This window comes from Fusarium subglutinans (assembly GCF_013396075.1).
Source record: "Fusarium subglutinans strain NRRL 66333 chromosome Unknown NRRL66333_c0000080, whole genome shotgun sequence".
Classification (NCBI taxonomy): domain Eukaryota; kingdom Fungi; phylum Ascomycota; class Sordariomycetes; order Hypocreales; family Nectriaceae; genus Fusarium; species Fusarium subglutinans.
The window spans coordinates 81,071-100,255 of NW_023502143.1; the positions used below are offsets into that span (position 1 = coordinate 81,071).

The following is a 19,185-nucleotide window of genomic DNA, read 5'->3' on the forward strand; positions in this document are numbered from 1 at the left end:
TAATACTACCGCATATACCGATCCACTTGCAAAGATTGCGGCTTAGAAAAATAACTGCTGTGATTGGACTTGCACTGCGACTGTTCGCGATAACCTCTATCTTATCGAAATCTTGGAAGAAAGGCCCGCAAGATGAGATCCATTTCTTATCTGTCGGGGCGGGCTCGGCATTGAAGATGCCGTAATGAGGAGTGCAAAAATTGTCTTAAGGCTGGGGAATTCCCTCGTTTCTTTCTCGTCATAGAAACTATTCTTCTTCTTCATTACGTTCAATTGCAATCTCTCAAAATGTCTAATCCTGTGTATACTTTGACCGAGGGTACGTCTGAGACCGGGACATCTCCTGTCACAGCTAACTAGTGTAGGTCAGCCTGTTCGCGACCCTTCAGTGAGCACTACGCTCCCCGTCTTTGGCGGCGGCGGTCTCACAACTCTTGGTGATACCCTTCTCCTCGAGACCCTGGCCCATTTCAGCCGAGAGCGCATTCCTGAACGGTAAATTAGTCACTTCACCACTACACCTACTCGACTGACAAACATCGCAGAGTTGTTCACGCCAAAGCTGCTGGTGCCTGGGGAGAATTTGAAGTCACGAACCCTGAAATCGCTCAATTGACTTGCGCCAAGTTCCTCGACACCGCTGGCAAGAAGACACAGGTTCTCTTCCGTCTCAGTACCACTGGTGGAGAGAAGGGCAGTGCCGATACTGTTCGCGATGTTCGAGGTTTCTCTGTCAAGTTCTTTACTGAGGAAGGAAACTACGACATTGTCGGGAACCATGTTGTAAGTATCGATTCTGCGATTGATGGCTGTTCTTGTGCTGATCTGGCTAGCCTGTCTTCTTTGTTCGTGATCCCATGCGATTTCCTTCATTGAACCGAAGCCACAAGAGACATCCCGCTACTAACCGACCTGATGCAACTATGGTGAGTTACCTGAGTTCAGCTACGACTATATGGTCTAATCTTCTTAGTTCTGGGACTTTCACGTCAACCAACCCGAGAGTGTTCACACCCTAATGCATCTCTTTGGCAGCCGCGGTCTTCCCGACTCCATCCGCCGCGTGACCGGCTTCGGCGTTCACACCTTCAAGCTCATCGACAGCTCTGGCCGCCCCCGATACTGCAAATTCCACTTCCGTCCCGAGACTGGACACACCAGCTTCGCCTCTGCTGAAGAAGCCGAGAAGAAGGCTGGCGCCAATGCTGACTATCATACTGAGGATCTCTGGGATGCTATTGCCCGTGGCGAGTACCCTGTCTGGAAGTTGTATGTCCAGATCATGGAGCCTGAGAGGGCTGAGACCTTTGGTCGGGCTTTGTTCGACATTACCAAGATTTGGTCTCATAAGGAGTTTCCGTTGATTGAGGTTGGCAAGATGACCTTGAAGAAGAACGTAAGTTTATCATTGGACAAAACGAATGAACCAAGTGCTGACAGATCATAGCCGGACAACTACTTTGCCGAGATTGAACAAGCTGCCTTCTCGCCATCGAACTTGGTCCCAGGTATCGCTATGACGCCAGACCCTATGCTCCAGGCTCGCATGTTCGCCTACCCTGACGCCCAGCGATACCGCCTCGGCTCCAACTACGCCCAACTCCCTCCCAACCGCCCTATCGCGCCTGTCTACGCCCCCTTTGTCCGCGACGGCATCACCACTACCAAGAACTACGGCGGCGACCCCAACTACGTCCGAAGCACTCTCAGCCCTGGCGTTACCACCCAATCCATCACTCAGATCACACACCACGAGCGTATCGCTGCCAATGCACTGCTCGGTTTGAATGAGATCCCCGTTGACGATGAGGACTTTGTGCAGCCTCGGGATCTGTGGAGGAGGGTCTTTGATGATGCTGAGAAGGAGAAGTTTGTGGGTAATGTTGTTGGAAGCTTGGCTGGTACACCAGCTCCCTTGAGAGAGGCTGTCGTTGCTATGTTTAGCAAGGTTGATGGTGAGATTGGTCAGCGAATGATGGCAAAGATCAAGGAGGATGCCACTCACCTTTAGACGCTGAGGAGTATGAAATTATGGCGTAGACTTAATGAGATAGATCAGCAATAGACGTATAGAATGCTTAGAATAGAGCTCTTCGTTTCGAAAATTCACACTGTCAATTCGCATGATATGCGATATACGTTAAGATGCCGGCGTTGATGTCACAGTCGAACTGTCGCATGCCACTGATTTCTTGGAGTCAGACGACACCAGCCGCTATTCTTGGCATAAGGCTGACTGCTGATTTCCAAAAAGCCATATATATATGGAAGCCATTAACTACTGGTTTACTACAGTCCCGCTTCTGAAAGGCGTCGGAGAAGTCTGCTGTACAAGGACCCCCTGTAATCATGTCATGAACACATCCTGATACAGGTTCCAAAGTCCAGAAAGCACTCGAGGGCTCTAAGTTCCAGGTTTCAGAACTCGAGAAGATCGCAGGTAGATGTGTTGATGTTGACTGGATCCACAAGGCGAAGCTTGTGAGGCCTCTAAATATTGTAGAGGAGGAGGCTCTAGTCAAGTATAGAGCTGTATGTGCATGGCGCCCAAGCCCAATGGAACACATCACATTTAGTGAGCAGTGTTTAATAACGTACCAATTATAGAAGCTAGTTACGCGCCATAATGCTTACCAGGGGAGCTCTAAGGCCAGTAAACACGCATATTACATTACCAAGGCTCCCTTGTCCTTGTACATGAATAGAACTGTTTATGGAATCTGTGAACAGAATCAATATAAGAGACCAAGTGCTTTTGTTAACTGGCCTCTCTGATATAAATACGTAGAGCAGATATTTCAAAATCTAGCTATGCGACTAATCGATTTTTAGTGGTACTTGTTACAGCAAGGTATTCCAGCCTTTTTTCAACCTACCCCGCAACCTTGGGAACAATTCACCCAGTCAGGGCAACAGGCTGACAGCAAGGCATTATAGACAGATAACCAAATAGTTTCGCCATGACAAGCCCCTCCTAAAATTAATTCTCGACTCAAATTTTTGATCCCTTTGACAACACGCTATTGACAATAAGTAAGGTTTTCTGTGGATATCTTTCAATATGGCATATAGCACCCTCTGCTCGACTTGTACACGTGCTCTACACTTCGACCAGGCCAGTTGGGAGGAGGAAAGGCGCAATAGCTCTATGTGGCCTATGAGGCGACACCACGAGTCATTGGAGTCGTTTCGAAAAGCATCTTCACAGAACTGTTACATCTGCTGCAGAGTATGGGACATGCTTGTTTCAGGAAAGGTGACTAGTGTCGAGTCTGAACCTACCTGGAAAGAGGGTTCGGAAACAGATTGGGACGGCATGCATTACATTGTCCAGCACGACCATGATTCACCCGCAATCCTTTTCATGATTTGTTGCCCCGGCTCGAAAGAGCACTCCCATTATATACCATTCGAATTAATGCCAAGAAACGGTGAGTGGTGTCTTCTCTTTTTGAAGCATGATATACAGACAGTCCACATTGACGGAAAACTGACTTTGATGCAAGACAACTACTGGGTTCGATATGATGCTCGGCCATCATTGTCATCCTCTACCTCATCGACTTCCACGCTCAGATTGATCTCCAAATGGATACAATCATGTCAAATGGGTCACAAATCGAGTGGCTGTACGAGGAATGTTACACGCTGGCAACCTACACGTTTGCTAGACATACGTCGATCGAAAGATGAAACCTGCAGAATTGTTTTGCGACCACAGAATACTAGTCAGACCCGCACGTATATCACACTGAGCTACAGATGGGACGCAAAAAAGCAACCTCGGCTCTTATCCTCAAATATTGATGACTTAGTTCGAGGCTGGGCGATACAAACACTTCCAAAAACATTCAGAGATACCATAGTTGTCGCTCGCGCCCTTGGCGTCAGATACCTATGGATCGATGCGCTGTGTATTATTCAGGATTCTCATGAAGATTGGGAGCGTGAGTCTGCATGTATGGGCTTAGTTTACTCCAATGGACTATGCAACATTGCCGCCTCGGCATCTGATGGACCAGATGGTGGATTATTTCGGAGTCGAAATGCCGAAAGCATCCGCGTAGGATGTGTCCGAGCGGATCCTCTTCCCGACACTCGGAGCCAGACCTTTAACATCATCGACACTCTTTACACTGAGCGGCAGCTACGGCACACACCTTTCTTCGAAAGAGGATGGGTATTTCAAGAGAGAATGCTTGCGCCAAGAGTTATTTACTTTGCAGAAGAACAGGTATTCTGGGAATGCCACCAAGAACTGAAATCCGAGGCATTCCCAACTGGCATCCCTTTCGCTGGTTCTTTCAAGGCCCTACTGCCAGAACGTTTAACGAATTTGTTGACCTTGTCCCGGGGAAAATGTGTACCATGCACCGTGTTCCGACAATGGAACCGTGTTGTTCAGGGTTATTCGGATAGCCAGTTCACGTTCATAAGCGACAAACTTCCTGCATTCATGGGCATCGCCAAATATTTCGAGCCCTTTATAGATGCAGACTACGCTTTTGGTATGTGGAGTGCTGGTCTTGAGAAGCAGCTGGGATTCTCGGTAGAGGACCCGGTCATGAAGCGGAGTCGAGATTATCGAGCGCCGTCATGGTCGTGGGCCTCCCTCGATGGTCCTGTTCTTTTCAAGGAGTTACTTTCCGAGGTAGTCCACAAGACTTTCATGCATGTTCAATTTGAGCAAGATGGGTTTTCGCAGGGCAGACTGCATTTGCAAGGAGTCTTGACTCATGCTACCTACTCTCATGCAAGGTCAAAAAGGAATTCAACTGTTATTTTGGAAAACGGGACAAGCCTCGATCTAATTCTTTTAAAAGATCATTTGGGCATTGTTTTCAGCAAAGGTACAAAGCTCACGCTTCTCGCATTCAAGTCTTCGCGTAATCCGTCTCCGTCTTTGGACTGCCTTGTTCTGGAGCCGATTCTTTGTACCTCACCTGTAACGAATTATAGGCGAATTGGCTTTACCCATGTACTTCAACAAGAGGGATTAAATTCTGAATTACTCGAACCAGAGAAATTTCATTCCCTAGGGATTATATTCACGGGTAGCTCGGCCAGGTCTGAAGCATCAAGACTTTCGAGCTTAATTATTGTCTAACTAGGTAATTATATCTTCACTTACCGCCCTGATACTCCGTATTGTTGTCCAATATCTGTGTGAGTAATGACGATTGTGTCCCCCTGGTATTATTAATAAGCCATTATCTCATTGCTCAGAGACAAGGATGGTCAACAGTAAGTAACATCATCGGCAAGCCCGAGCGCGAACAGGGCGAGGTCCCTTGGCTGGAAATCAAGGATGATGCCGCGGACGCGAAAGTATTCATGGTTCGTCGGGTAGTTAGGACTTGTTCATGAGTTTAGCTAATATTATTAATACGAGGTTACCGACTGATGTGAAAGGGATCGATCGGCGTAGGTAGGTATAATGGCAACGGCCGCAGGGCACAATAATAGAGCCGAGAGGATTTAGGCTTTCAAGGCGGCAAATTATGAAGTACGAGCCGCTGCTACCTTGACATGAAACTACAGGCATATACCCAGCCAGTTTGGACGGCTCACGTGCGCATTGACCTTAAGAGATTGGACATTATTTACTTCTTTTGTAGTTGACGGAACATCTTGGTCGGCATGCACCTATTCAACAGCTGATGGTGCCCGAGTGCCGAAGTTAACATACCGCCTTACCCGGCTACCTAGTGTAATCTATAAACTCTATCAAATCCCCGGTCACTATAGACAGGGTACTTGAAATACGGGTAAGAACATGCAATTCTCATCTTATAAATAAACATACCAATGGCATACCTACTGAAAGTAAATCATCTCAACAGGAATCAATCCACCAACACCGCGCTCGCAAAGACCTACCAAGAACAATTATGTTAGGAATCAAGTCCATTGTCCTTTCCTGTCTCCTTTTTGGAGCAGTTCAAGGGTGAGTAAACACCCACCGTCTTCCGGAAATCTAAGGAGACCCAACTAATACGTTGCGAGCAATAAGGCTTGCTGCTCAACCGGATCTCGCTGATAAAGAGGTCAACAAGCCAACGAGCCACCAAAATATGGAAAAGCGTACAATTACAAAGAACGATCAACCGACCAACCATCCACACTTAGCAAAGCGTACAATCATAGGCCGTGATGGGCCAACTACCAGGGCCATTTAAAGGTGTGGCGTCTAGGGAGGGAAAGAAACTCAGGCCCTCGATCATGAGCGATAAAGGACCTTTCTCTCAGTATAATTTCAGGATGCACTTTACTGAGTTTAAAGAGCCTTTGTCGATGCCTTAGATTGAGGTCTGCTGTTCTCTTAACCCCCTAAGGAGTGGAGGGGATGAGCTTTATGGTTGAGTGAGGATAGACCGTTGACTAGCTTAGTGTTAAACACCGGTCGATGGTCATAAATTGGCTGTTGAGAAGTGGGTAGTCTGCGATTTTGGCAAGCGTTATCATTCGACGTTGTACTTTGAATGGTCTCTTTTATAAGACTGCGGCTTAGATGCCTGTGGTTGGAAATTCACGTACCCAGACTCCTATAAAACACAGTCCCTTGTGAACGTGATTAATAATGAACTTTGAAAATATGATTATGTATCTAACTAAGTCTAGTGGTGGAGACCCGGTTAACGCCTTGAAACCAAGCGACCGTCACCTGAACCCATGACCAAATCCTGAGTTGCAAGAAAATAAGAAAATCCAGCCTTCTTCGCCTCACCGAACCAGTCTAAGATAGAAATACTAGGAAGGCTGTTCAAACCATCGTCAGAGCGTACGATGGCTGCGAATTCCTCCACGAAAGCGCGGTGATGTGCTTCATGTTGCACAATGTTGTAACCTTGTCCACCAGCACTCGAGCTCAGGACAGTCTCCTGGATAGCTTTGACAATGTCACTGATTGGAAGTACATCTACTGAGCCGGTGACTCCTTCGAAAGCTGGTCGGACGCCAATCGACTTAATGATGGTGATGAGTTCGTTGACGATCGAGGCTTGGTCTTTTTCGGTTTGCGACGTGCTGCTCATGGTGGGACGGTGTGCGTAGACGGGAAGGCCGATTGAACCAGCGGCGTTTCGCAAGAATGTCTCTGAAGCCCACTTTGTAGCCACGTAACCATCACTACCATCAGGCGGTGGTGTCAGACCATCTCCCTCATACGTCTTCACAGCTCCAGATGACAGGAAGTGCAATGGTATCGAGCGGCCAGAAACAGCGGCGAGCTTAGCCAACTCCTTCACCGAGTCGACGTTGACCGGCCTGAGAACTTCGTATCTGTCCCAGAAGGATCTGTTGGCTGCGCAGTGGATGATGACGTCTGTTTCATCAGCAAGGCGGGAGTAAGTTGAGTCGGAAAGGCCAAGATTGGGCTTGGACACGTCGCTCTCGATAACCCGGACTTTTGCGCTAGAGCTGTGACTAATTTTCTCATTGTTCACGGAACGGACCAGACAATGAACTCGTGTGACTCGAGAATCTTGAACGAGCGCTGGCAGAAGATGACGACCGAGGTACCCCAATGAGCCAGTGAGAAGCACTGTAATTTCCTTTGTCTTGCTCACTGGGCGCAGCGTCGTAGTAGCTCGAAGATCATCTGGCAGCGCAGTCTCTCTATCCCAATGAATGACGCCAACAGATCCACAGTTCTCAAGGATGGCAGCCATAGCGCCGAGAGTAGTAGCGCCCATGAGCGCAACAAGTTTAGGCGCCGTCTCGAACGTCTGCCTCAACAGCGCCTGGAGCTTGACTAGAAGAATAGAGTTGCCACCAATAAGGAAGAAGTCAGATTCAGGAGAAAGAGAACCGGGATCGAGAGGCAAGACCCGCCGCCAAAGCTCACTCAGACTTTGTTCAGCGACAGTCAGAGTTCCAGAGTCGTGGGAGGCAGAGGTCTTGACGGGCATTTCTTGGATGGCCTTTCGATCGATCTTGAGATGGGCGGTTCGTGGAATGTCGTCGAGGATCTGGAAGACGGAAGGACGCATGTAGGGAGGTAGAGGAAGGGTTTGACGGAGAGATTTCATGATGCTTTCCTGATTGTGCTCTGGGAATTCGGGAGCAAAGAGAACATGGGCTGCTAGATAGCGGCCTTCTTCAGTGCCTCGCAGCGTAACAACTGCGTGGGAGAGTGCGCCAGCGGAGTGACTGATAATAGTCTTCTCTACTTCGTCCAACTCGACTCGGAATCCTCGAAGCTTGATCATGTTGCTACCTTCAAGACGGCCGTCGCAGAATAGCGAACCATCATGGCATAGACGGCCGCGATCTCCACTGCGATATACCTTCCCACTGGTTCCGAAGAAGGTGTCCGGCAAGAACTTGTCTTTCGTGGAGTCGGGCATGTTGAGATAGCCGGAGACGATGCATGGGCCACCGAGGACAATCTCGCCCTGAACACCAAGAGGAACAGGCCGCATCTTGTCGTCCACGATGCAGACTGAGAAACCAGGCATGGGATAACCAGCTAGAAGGGGGTCTGGAAGATCAGGATCTGTGTACTTGAGGTCGATGCGATGAGAGAGAATTGTTGTCTCAGCTGGCCCATAGCCATTGAAGACGTGGAGATTCTTCAGGTTCAACGTTCCGAACTCGCGGGCTAGTTTGTGACTCATCGCCTCACCACCAGAGAAAGCGTACTTCCACGAAGTGCATTGTCTTAGAGTGCTGGTGCTGTATCGTAACCACAGATCATACTCAGAAGGTGTAGCAGTCGTGTATGTAACACCCTCTTTGACCATGATCTTGCTGATCTCATCGGGGTCTCCTCTCTTGCCTGCTGGTACGATGCAAAGACATCCACCATTCGCCAACGCAGCCACGGTCTGATCAAGTGAAAAGTCGAAACTGAAGGGACTCTGCTGTAGTACCACGAGACCTTCATCGGGCTTGGAGAAAGTCTTGCTTGAGACTTCGGCGTAGGACATGAGATTGGTATGTGTCATCATGAGGCCCTTGGGTTCACCTGTAGAACCGCTGGTGAAGAGAATGACAGCCAGAGATCCGACCTTTGCACGGTTCGGCTCCTTAAGCTCCTGATTGGCCACCTTGTGCAGCTGAAGCTGGGTGATGAACTTGGCACCAATGAGCTCAAGCTTCTCATCAGTCGTATGATCCGTGATGATGAGCGAAGGCCGAGAGGCTTTGACGATGCTAGTCAGACGAGGAATGGAGTTGCGAAGATCGAGAGGGACGTAGACTGCTCCAGCTTTGAAGATGGCGAGAAGGGAGCAGATCCAGTCCGAGGAGGGTTCTTGGAAGACTCCGACTACTGTGCTCTGCGTAGTCCCAGCGTCGATGAGAGCCTGGGCGATGGAGTTGACCCGATTGCCCATCTGTTCGTATGTAAGCACGGTATCGTTGCCGTCCTTGAGAGCAACTTTGGTAGCGTTGATTTGGATGATGTGGTCGATGTGATGACTGATTGTGGACTGCCACTTTGGTAGGAACTCGGGTGCTGGTATGATAGTCAATGTTTCCTGCTGGGCATCGCAGAGTTTGGAGATGGAAGTGACTTACCTTTCCCGGCATCCAGCGCAGCCTGGAGATCATCCTTCGACCAAGCCGGCGCAGCATCAGCAGCCTTGTTAGTCCCTTGGACCACGTACTCCAGCACGCTCAAGTACGAGCGAAGTAGAAGCGCAGTGTGATCCTCAGAGTAAAGCTGCTTCTGAAGTCTCAGACCCAAAAGGGTATCAGTGGTGATATTTTCGTTGACCTCCAAAGCAATGTCGTATCCCGTCCCAGCATTGTGCCACTTTTCCCCATGGAGCTTGCAGCCTCCCCACGACGACCGTTCCTGAACAACCTGTCTATAGTCCATGAAGACCTGGAAGATGGGCGTGTACTTGTCAGATCTCGGAACGTTTAGTTCCCGAAGAAGGACATCGAAGGGTAGCGTGGAGTGTTGGAGTGCTCCATATGCTGTGTCGCGAGCTGTCTGGATGATGGAGCTGAGTTGGGTACCGCGCCTTTTTCGCCGGAAGCGTAGAGGGAGAAGGTTCAGAAAGAAGCCGAGACTGCCCATGAACTTCTTATCACCGCGGTTGGCATCGGCGATACCGATAAAGACTTCCCCTGCGTTGGGTAGGAGTGTGAAGAGAAGAAGCTCCAAGGCTGCCAAGTAGACATGGAATGAAGTCGAGCGATTGACGCGGGCGAGCTGTCGAACCTTGGTAGCTAGTTCTGGATCAATACTAATCTTGGCCTCGTGTTGAGAATACTCGTTGGCAAACTGTCTCGCAGGCGTGATAGCGAAAGGGAAAAGCTGAATAGGCTTGAACTCTTTGGGAAAGCTTTTTCGATAGTACTCAATGGACTTGGTGAGATCGCCGTTCGCATACATCTGTCGCTGTTGAAGTGCAAAAGATCGATACTGTGACTCGACCGGAAGAGAAGGGAGCGTGTGTTTTGTGTAAGCAACTTCGAGGTCCTTGAAGAACACACTGAAGCTGTATCCGTCAATGTAAATGTGATGCATACCCAACAAAAGAAAATGAACATTATCCGATAACGACAGCAAAGTGATCTTGACTCCTTCACCTCCACTCAAATCCCACTCCACATCATGAAGCTTCTTCAACTCCACCTCAGCTTCTCCCTCATCAACGACCTTCTTCGTTGTCAACTTCAGATCCGCTGGGATGATACCCTGCAAAGGCATCCTCTCATCACCATCATCACCCCAAAAGAATCTCGTCCTCAAGATCTCATGCCGCTCCGCAACAAGATTGACAGCCTTCTCCAGAGCCTGCATGCGGATCTGGCCCGTGAGCTTCAACATGACGGCCATGTTGAACGCCCTCTTGTTGAAAAGGTAGTCGTTCAGAAACCAGAAGCCTGCTTGACCGTAGGACATGATGCTGGACAGCTCGTTAGGAAAAGTCTTTAGGGGAGTGGAGTTGTCCGTACTGTCTTCCTCTTTAGCGGGTTCTTGGCTCTCCATCGATGTAAGGGGCGTGTCGATTGGCGAGCGGGAGGAGTCGGAGCCGGCTTGCTGCTTACTCTCGTCACTTGTGCCACGGGAGCTCTCAGGTGGTGTGACGCGGTTTGTTTGGAGGGTGGGCTTGGGGGGTTGAGTGGTTGAGGCGCTGCCTGCTTCGAGGGATGATGCGTCAAGGATGGAGTCTGAGATAAGGTCGAGGGACTCTTCAACGAGATCGGGAACGGACATTCCACCCAGAATCTTGAGGACGGGAATGTCGACATCGAGTTCTTTGATGAACCAGGAGCGGACTTCGACAGCCATCAGAGAGTCAACACCTTGTTCGACTAGAGTGACCTTTTCGTTGATGATCTCATCTGGTCCAACAGCCAAAACACGTCGAAGTCGTACAATGAAAGCATCTTTCAAGGTCAGCAATGGTCACTCAAGTTAGCAAAGAAACATACCTTTGATGATAGCTACGGCATCAGTTTTGGTCTTGACATCAGCCAACTGCACCCTAACAGGAACAGTAGATGTCTTCCCAGTATAGCCCTGAGTATCCAAACGCTCCATGAGAAAGTGACCAAACTTGACATCCTTCAAGTATTGATCACTAGCCTGAGCATCAGTGTAGATAGGGGTAACACCCGTCACAAGCTCACAAACCTCATCGCACTCGGGCCTTCCAAGAACAATAGCCTCAGCAAACAGCTTCTGTAGGTCTTGTTCAGACATAGGCTTGTAACCCATCTTGATGAAAGTATCCTCACTAAGGTCCTCAGCCCTCTCGACGTAGCCAAGACCAATGATGGAACTGATGTCAATGGATGAAGCGGCGACACCGCGCTTCTTACGCTGTGCTGCGAGTGCGTTCATGAACATGTTGCCAGCGATGTAATTACTCTGACCGCTGTTGCCCATGACGGCGGTGGTGGAGGAGAAGAAGATGAAGAAGTCGAGGGGAGTGTCATAGAACATTTCATCGAGGAGTTGGGACCCAAGCACCTTGGGCCTTAGGACCTCCAGAAAGTCTTGATAGGCCATATTCTCGAAGAGTGCGTCTCGGAGAACCATGGCGCCGTTAACGACACCTGCGATGGGAGGAAGTGTCTTTTGGATGATGGCAACGCATGCATGTAGTGAGTCGCGATTGGTAATATCCCTGGAAATGTCAGTATCAGATGTTATAATGGTGAAATATGCACTTACATGGGAAGTGCCTTGACTGTAGCACCCATGGTAGCCATTTCGTCAAAGAAGTGTTGAGAGACGTTAGGACGGCGACTGGTAAGAACAATATTTCGAGCTCCCTGCTCAACCATCCACTTGCAAAGAGATTGGCCAAGTTCACCAGATAGACCGATGAGAAGGAATGTCTTGTCAGCCTGGAAGATCTTTCCATCGTCGATAGGACGAACAGAGGCCTCGATGGAGGACTCAGTACAGTCTACGACAGCGAAGCGAACCTCAGCTGCACTGACACCAGAAATATCCTTCAGGGAGATCAAGCTTGCGTCAATAGCAGTACTAGAGAGCGACTTGGCCTCATAGAAAGCCCTGTTGAATGCAATAGAAACGTCTTCCTTGGACACGGATTGGCGTATCACCTTACCCGAACTGAAGAGTCGGTCTGTGTTGATGGTCTCGCAGTAGCGGGGAAGGCATCCGGAGATGACTCGGCCAGTCTCCTTCGCATTGGCATCTTGCGATAGGTTGATGAACTTAGTGGCTGATCTGGGGATAGATGTCTTGATAACTCGCTCAGGCAAGTGACTGTCGATGTATTGCCATCCCTTCGTGTTTGCCCTGTCGGACGAAGTTAAGAAGACCGTGACGGATGATTCCTTGGCGAGACCCTCCAAGGCGGAAGCAAGGCGAGAAGGAGCATCATGAACGACAAGAGTTTCCTCGGTGGCCATATGCTTCAAGATGGTAGAAGCAGTCAGAAGGGCTGAGACGTTGGCTAGCGTATCACCTGCATCAAGCTCTCCGAGAGGGATGCACCAGTCTGCTGCGACCGAAACAGGAGACTCAGCAATGTGAGTGACAGCCAGAAGTCTCTCACCAGAAGCTGTGTCAATTCCAACGCAAACCATCAGACTGACACCCGGAGCGAAGTTGACGGTAGCAGGCGAGAAGTGTGTGATGCGAATGGTCTTCGTCTTAGCAGCGAACGGCAGCTCCTGGGAAATATGAAGAGGCGAAGCATGGTGAACCTCCCACTTACCCTCATTCTCCACAAATACTACCCTGTCGGTCTCAAGATTGGCATCCTTGATAACATTGCGACGCTCAGCGTTGTATCGTGCGTTTCCAGACTCGTAGGGATATAGTCGTGGAACGATACTGGCATCATCGTCAATGTAGATCTCAGGTTCCAAAGACCAGAGCAACTCTTCTGGGCGAAGTTCCTTGGACCACTTGTCCAATACCTCCAGTCTCAGGAGATGGTCCGCGATGAGCTCGGGAGTGCGGTCCGTCATGGTCTTGATGTCCAGAGCTTGGAGGGTGATGTTCGGGTACTCGAAGCGCATGCAACGACCAACTCCGGTGGTCATGTAGGAGTGAGGATTCTCATCTCGAGCACCAGTAGTAACCCAGAGGATACTTCCACCCTGCTTCCACAGTATCTTTAGCGCATCCAGCTTGCCAGAAGTCATGTTGGCGAACAGCGGCTCATCGAGTTCAGTGAGAGACAAAACAGTGCACGAGTCTACAAGACCACTGGTGTTGAGCTCCTCGATCGAGTTGAAGCGCGTGATTCTGTCGTACTTTGGCTTGAGACGTCGAGAAATCTGTTCGCACATCCTATGGACCTTGAGTGTTTCTCCCCCAACAATAGCGAGCTCCGTAGACTTGGTCTCGGGAAGGTCGGAAAGGTGGCTCAGAGGCGAACGAAGAATCTCAACACGCTCATCAAGAGCCTGAGCACAAAAGACATGCCCAGGAAGGATCTTGTGAACAGGCGGCGTCGTAGTGTCAATGCCACCAAAGCCACACTTCCAAAGCAAAGAGTCCCACTGCGGTAGCGTGAGGGTAGGACCCCAGCGTCGGCCATGCTCTGCACCGAGCCACCAGCCAGGAAGACTACCCATAGGTAAACCGACGCGTAAACAGTCGTTGTTAACCGTCTCGAGAATGATGAGGAAACCTCCGGGCTTGAGGAAGCTTCTCACATGCTTCATCATATCTTCTAGCTCCAGAGTGGCGTGCAGGACATTGGAGGCGATTACGAGGTCATATGATCCTTCGGTAAAGCCTTGAGAACCAGGACTGATGTTCATGTCGAAGGTTTTGAAGATCATGCGTTCGGCATAGTCTTTGAAGCGATCTTGGGCTGTGTCGAAGAAACCGCCCGAGACGTCGGTGTAGGTGTATGTTGAGAAGGCTGAGCCGAGACGGGGGAGGATCTCTCGGGTTGAACCGCCCGTTCCGGCACCTGAGTCATGTCAGCATGATCCAATACTGGGGATAGAAAGCGATGTTCGTACCAATCTCTAGGATATTCATACGAGGATATCGATGGGCGATCTGAGCTGTCATATGCGCAATATACTTGTTCACTAGATCAAGACCAAAGCCTTCCTCGTAAACATCGTCGAGCATACCGTCCTTTGTCATGTGCTCAAGGATGTTGCCATTTCCGCGAATGACTTGTGGGAGGTTTTCGCCAACAGATTCGAGAAGACGGACGTCAACACGTTCATAGTGCCTGGTGCGCAGTTAGCCATGCATACCTCTTACACAGGACGGTAAACTTACTTCTTCAAGATGCTTTGAATGTCTTCATGTGTATCTTTCTGCGCGCTAGATGGGACGTGGGGGTTGGCTCCGTCTACGACTTGAGGGACGACATGAGCTGCCCACTCCACAAGGTGTCGGTAGTGAGGAAGGGTGTTGGCCTTCTCCTCGGGCGTGATAGTCTCAACCAGCCGGCGAAGGTAGTAGAAAGCGATGCGTTCACAGTCAACTGCCATCATGTAGTCCTCATCTCTGAAAGAATACTCAGCAGCTGTGAGCTCGCCATCGGGTCCAGCAAGCCTATAGTCAAAGCGAGAGAACAAAACGGCGTCGTTCTCTGGGGTAGCAGGTGAGAAGGGAACGAGCTCCATGCCCTCAATCTGGAGAAACGTATCTCCAGTCTCTTCAGAGAGCAAGTTCAGCTCCACGATGACCTTGGAAGCCTTCCTCTCCTCGATAGCAACAGACTGATACTGGAAGCTCTTCTGCTTTCCGACACCGGCAGAGGTGAAGTAGGGGTTGATTACGATGGAGCGGAAACTGGTCGGCAAGTGAAGGGCCCACATGCGCTCGTCGCCTGGACAGCAGTACGCGGCGAATGTTGTCTGGAGAGAAGTATCAAGCATGCCGGGATGAACGAGAAGCTGGTCTTCCCACTCAGAACCAGACTGATCCTCAAGAGTACCTATAGCAAGGTTTGCCTTTCTGCGGATGCTGGTGGTACCGTGGAAGGGCCAGGAGTAGTTGTATCCGAGGCGACTGAGGAAGTCATAGAATCTGTCGACTTGAACCTCGCGAAGATTATAGTCATCGACCTTGATGCTGGGGATTCTTTCAGCAGTTGGTGCAGAAAGGGAGGCCTTGATATGAGCAGTTGCGTTGAGAACCATGTTTGCAGTGTGGTTCTGAGGAAGGCCAGAGTAGCATGAGAACTCAGCCTCGATCTCGGTATCAGAACGGCTGATGATTCTTAGATCAAACATCGACTCGACGCTTGCGTCATCATCGCTGAACGCAAGTGCTCGTCCGATGCGGAGGTCCTCAATCGTAACAAGGCCCAGTTTTGACTCTGCAATGATGTTCACGGCCTCAACAGCCATAGAGATGTATCCAGTAGCGGGGAAGATGATCTGGCCCTGAATCTGATGACCATGCAGCCAGGGAATCTCTTTGGGGCTCAGCACGTTGCGCCACTGAAGCGTCTGCGATGTCTCGCGATCATGGCATCGTCTGCCCAGAATGGGATGAGGAGCTTCCTGCATGCTGTTGTACCAACCAGATACCCTCGACATCGACATGAACTGTCTCGCATGGTCGAAGGTATAGTTAGGAAGGTCATGGATGAAAGACGGGACAGTCTTGGAGTCGGATGCGACCATCTCGAAGCGCTCAAAAGTAACTGATCCCGCGCCGAGTTGAGTCCAGACAGCGCCAAGACCGTTGGAGAATTGCTGGATGTCGTCCTTGCCGCGACCCAAAACACCAGAGTAAGGAGGTCGGTCTCCGGTCATGTCTTCCAAAGTGTCAAGGCAGGGAGTCTTGAGTACTGCATGAGGACCAACTTCGATGATCAGATCGTACGGCCCTTCTTCCTGCCAGGCATGCTCCACAGCAGGAGAGAACAGGACCGCGCTGGTCATGTTGTCGACCCAGTACTGGGGAGCAAGAAGCTCAGCTGTCATCACCTGACCATCGTGGACACTTGAGTACCATTTTGTCGCAGTAGGAGTAGCACGCTCGATCTGACATCTCTCCATGGCTTCGAGGTATGGTTTGGCGCATGGAAGGACGTGAGATGAGTGATAAGCTGTGTCGACCTTTAGTTGACGAGCGAACTTGCCCTCATCCTTGAATGTCTCGATAGCTTCGACGATAGCATCCTCATCGCCCGAGAGAGTAATGCTAGAAGAGGAGTTTCTGGCGGCGACTTGGATTCGGCCTTGGAAGGCATCCAGTTCGCAGAACTCCGATGCGTCGTCAAAGGTAGTTCCAACTGCCATCACTGGGGAGCCATGTTAGCGTGAATCTTGAAGAGGCGGGGTAGCTACTTACTGGCACCCTTGCGGCCATTGGGAGACTGTGCGAGCTTAGCATAGAGACCTCTGTAGTAAGCGACTCGGATGGCATCTCGTGCAGTAAGCAGACCAGCCGCATAAGCAGCCCCAATCTCACCTGAACTCTCTCTTAGTATTTGAAATAAAAATTGTGATAGATTCACGAACCAGAAGAATGACCAACAACGCCAGAGAGCTCAACACCAGCCTGTCGGAGGAGATCAACCAAGACGACCTGAATAGCCGTGCACAAAGGCTGGGAAATAGCAGCCTCGGCGATCCTCGAAGCCTTGGAATCCGCAAGAATCATCTCCCGCAGAGTCCAAGAAGGTCTATCGTCCTTCGGAAGGCTTGACAATGCCTCGTCAAGCTCAGAAAGTCGCTGTGACGCGAATGCGGACTCTTCGATAAGTCTCGCGCCCATGCGTGGCCACTGAGCACCCTGGCCTGTAAAGACGCCCATGATCTTGGGTGAAGTCTTGGTGACCTGGCGCACACCGATGGTACTAGACTGCTCGCCGTTCTCTATAGCGTCGAGTTGGGTGTAGACATCCTCCACGTTGGAGGCAGTGATGGCGACGCGGTAGGCCAGGGTGGAGCGTCGTGTTTGCAGGGTGTATGCGAGGTCTTTGAGTGGCAGCTCGGGATTAGACTTGAGATAATCTGAGTAGGAGGAGAGCATAGATCGTAGAGACGACTCGGATGAAGCGGAAAATGTCAATGGGCTAAACAGTGGACCGGGCACGCTATCTGTAATGCTGGGCTCGTAGGCCTCGATGATAGCATGGGCATTGGTACCACCAAAGCCTAAAGTCTTGTCAGCGAGCACATCAAGTCATAGGTGAAAGATTCTCACCAAAGCTATTAATGCTAGCTCGTCGAGGTTGTCCCTTCTTTGTCTCAGGCCAATCAATAGCCCTAGTCGGAACCTCCAAGTTATCATAAAACGGCTTGATCTTTGGATTCAAAACGTCAAAGTGCATATTCGGTGGAATAGTCTTATTCTGAATCGCAAGCGCCGTCCCGATCAAACTCGCGAGACCAGCCGTGCCCTCAGTATGACCCAGCACAGTCTTGATCGACCCAACGTAAAGCTTATCATTCTTAACATCCGAGTAGAACGCACGATAGATGGCTTCAGCTTCACGGGGATCACCAGCAGGTGTACCTGTACCATGGGCGTGAAAGAATTGAGGGCGGTCTTCGGGCTTGTTGATGTCGAGACCGGCGCGGGCGTATGTGCTGCGGATGAGGTCTGCTTGGGCCGTGGCGCTAGGCATGGTCAGACCTGGGGTGCGGCCGTCTTGGTTGACGCCCGTGGCGCGGATGATGCAGTCGATATGGTCGTTATCGCGGATCGCGGCGCTGAGAGGCTTGAGCACGACAGCAGCGATACCTTCGCCGCGGGCGTAGCCGTTTACATCCTGATCCCACATTTTGGACCTACCTGATGGGGACAACATGGACAGCTTGCTCTCAGCAACATACATACCTAGCTGGTTAGCCATCCATTACTTTAATGTCTAGGTTTGGGACTCATACCTGGGGTAAGGATCAGGTTGGCTCCGGCTGCGATGGCAACTTCAGACTCCCCACTTCTCAACGTCTGAATGGCCTGATGAACAGCGACCAAGCTCGACGAACAAGCCGTATCAATCGTCATAGATGGACCATGCCAGTCGAAAAAGTATGAAATACGATTCGACATGATACTTCTCGCCATGCCGGTTGCACCATACTGTGGAAACACCTCCAGATCACGGGTGATGATCCCACTCCAATCATCACACATGACACCAACATAAACAGAAGTAGGCGATCCACGAAGCCCCTCAATGGTCTGTCCAGAAGCGCAAAGGCCCTGGTACACAACCTCCATGAGGAGTCTCTGCTGGGGGTCAATTGCTTCCGCCTCACCGGGCTGGATATTGAAGAAGTTGTTGTCAAAGCTGGCGGGGTCCTCGTTGAGGAAGTACGAATGGCGCACGTTAGTGGTGCCATGGTGCTTGGAGTCCGCATGGTAGAATGCATCGGCGTTGTAGCGGTTGGATGGGACTTTGGTCAACAAATCACGGGGAGATTTGAGGAGATCCCAGAGCTTGGAGGGGGAGGAAGAGTCTCCGGGGAAGCGGCATGCGCTGCCGATGATGGCAATTGGCTCGTTGTCGGACATGATTGAAAGAGCTGGAGAGATGGTTGGAGACAGGTAATAGTCTCTTTGTGCAATGTTGAGATTGATCGAGCAATTGACCAGTTGAGTTTGAACATTTGACTTGGATAGAGAACAGTACTGTTCCTTATATCAGAAACTCAGAGGCTTATGATGCCGATGCCGGTGTTATTCGGTTCCGCTGTTTCACGGTCAGACAAAAGAGTTGAGCCTAGTGATAACACAATATTCTTTGATTGGTGACACACATGTTCCGGGTCAATAGGATTGCTCTATTGGATGAGTTCAGC

The 19,185-nt window shown here is 50.3% G+C and overlaps 2 protein-coding genes across 2 annotated transcripts; one reads left to right on the forward strand and one right to left on the reverse strand.

Annotated features, from left to right (window-relative positions):
• Positions 1–288: 288 nt before the first annotated feature.
• On the forward strand, positions 289–5,000 carry FSUBG_6926 (catalase mono-functional heme-containing protein; the record flags this gene model as incomplete). Its single annotated transcript, XM_036685176.1, has 10 exons — positions 289–319; positions 366–495; positions 546–783; positions 834–926; positions 974–1,396; positions 1,448–1,955; positions 2,375–2,532; positions 3,116–3,431; positions 3,816–4,886; positions 4,960–5,000. The coding sequence occupies 10 exons, from the start codon at positions 289–291 to the stop codon at positions 4,998–5,000; spliced, it is 3,009 nt and encodes a 1,002-aa protein (XP_036537580.1).
• A 1,635-nt stretch (positions 5,001–6,635) lies between these two features.
• On the reverse strand, positions 6,636–18,898 carry FSUBG_6927 (polyketide synthase; the record flags this gene model as incomplete). The annotated part of the gene is made up of 10 exons (XM_036685177.1): positions 6,636–9,460; positions 9,523–11,349; positions 11,395–12,092; positions 12,140–14,369; positions 14,422–14,642; positions 14,693–16,673; positions 16,724–16,843; positions 16,894–17,532; positions 17,582–18,217; positions 18,268–18,898. The coding sequence occupies 10 exons, from the start codon at positions 18,896–18,898 to the stop codon at positions 6,636–6,638; spliced, it is 11,808 nt and encodes a 3,935-aa protein (XP_036537581.1).
• Between the last annotated feature and the right edge of the window lie 287 nt (positions 18,899–19,185).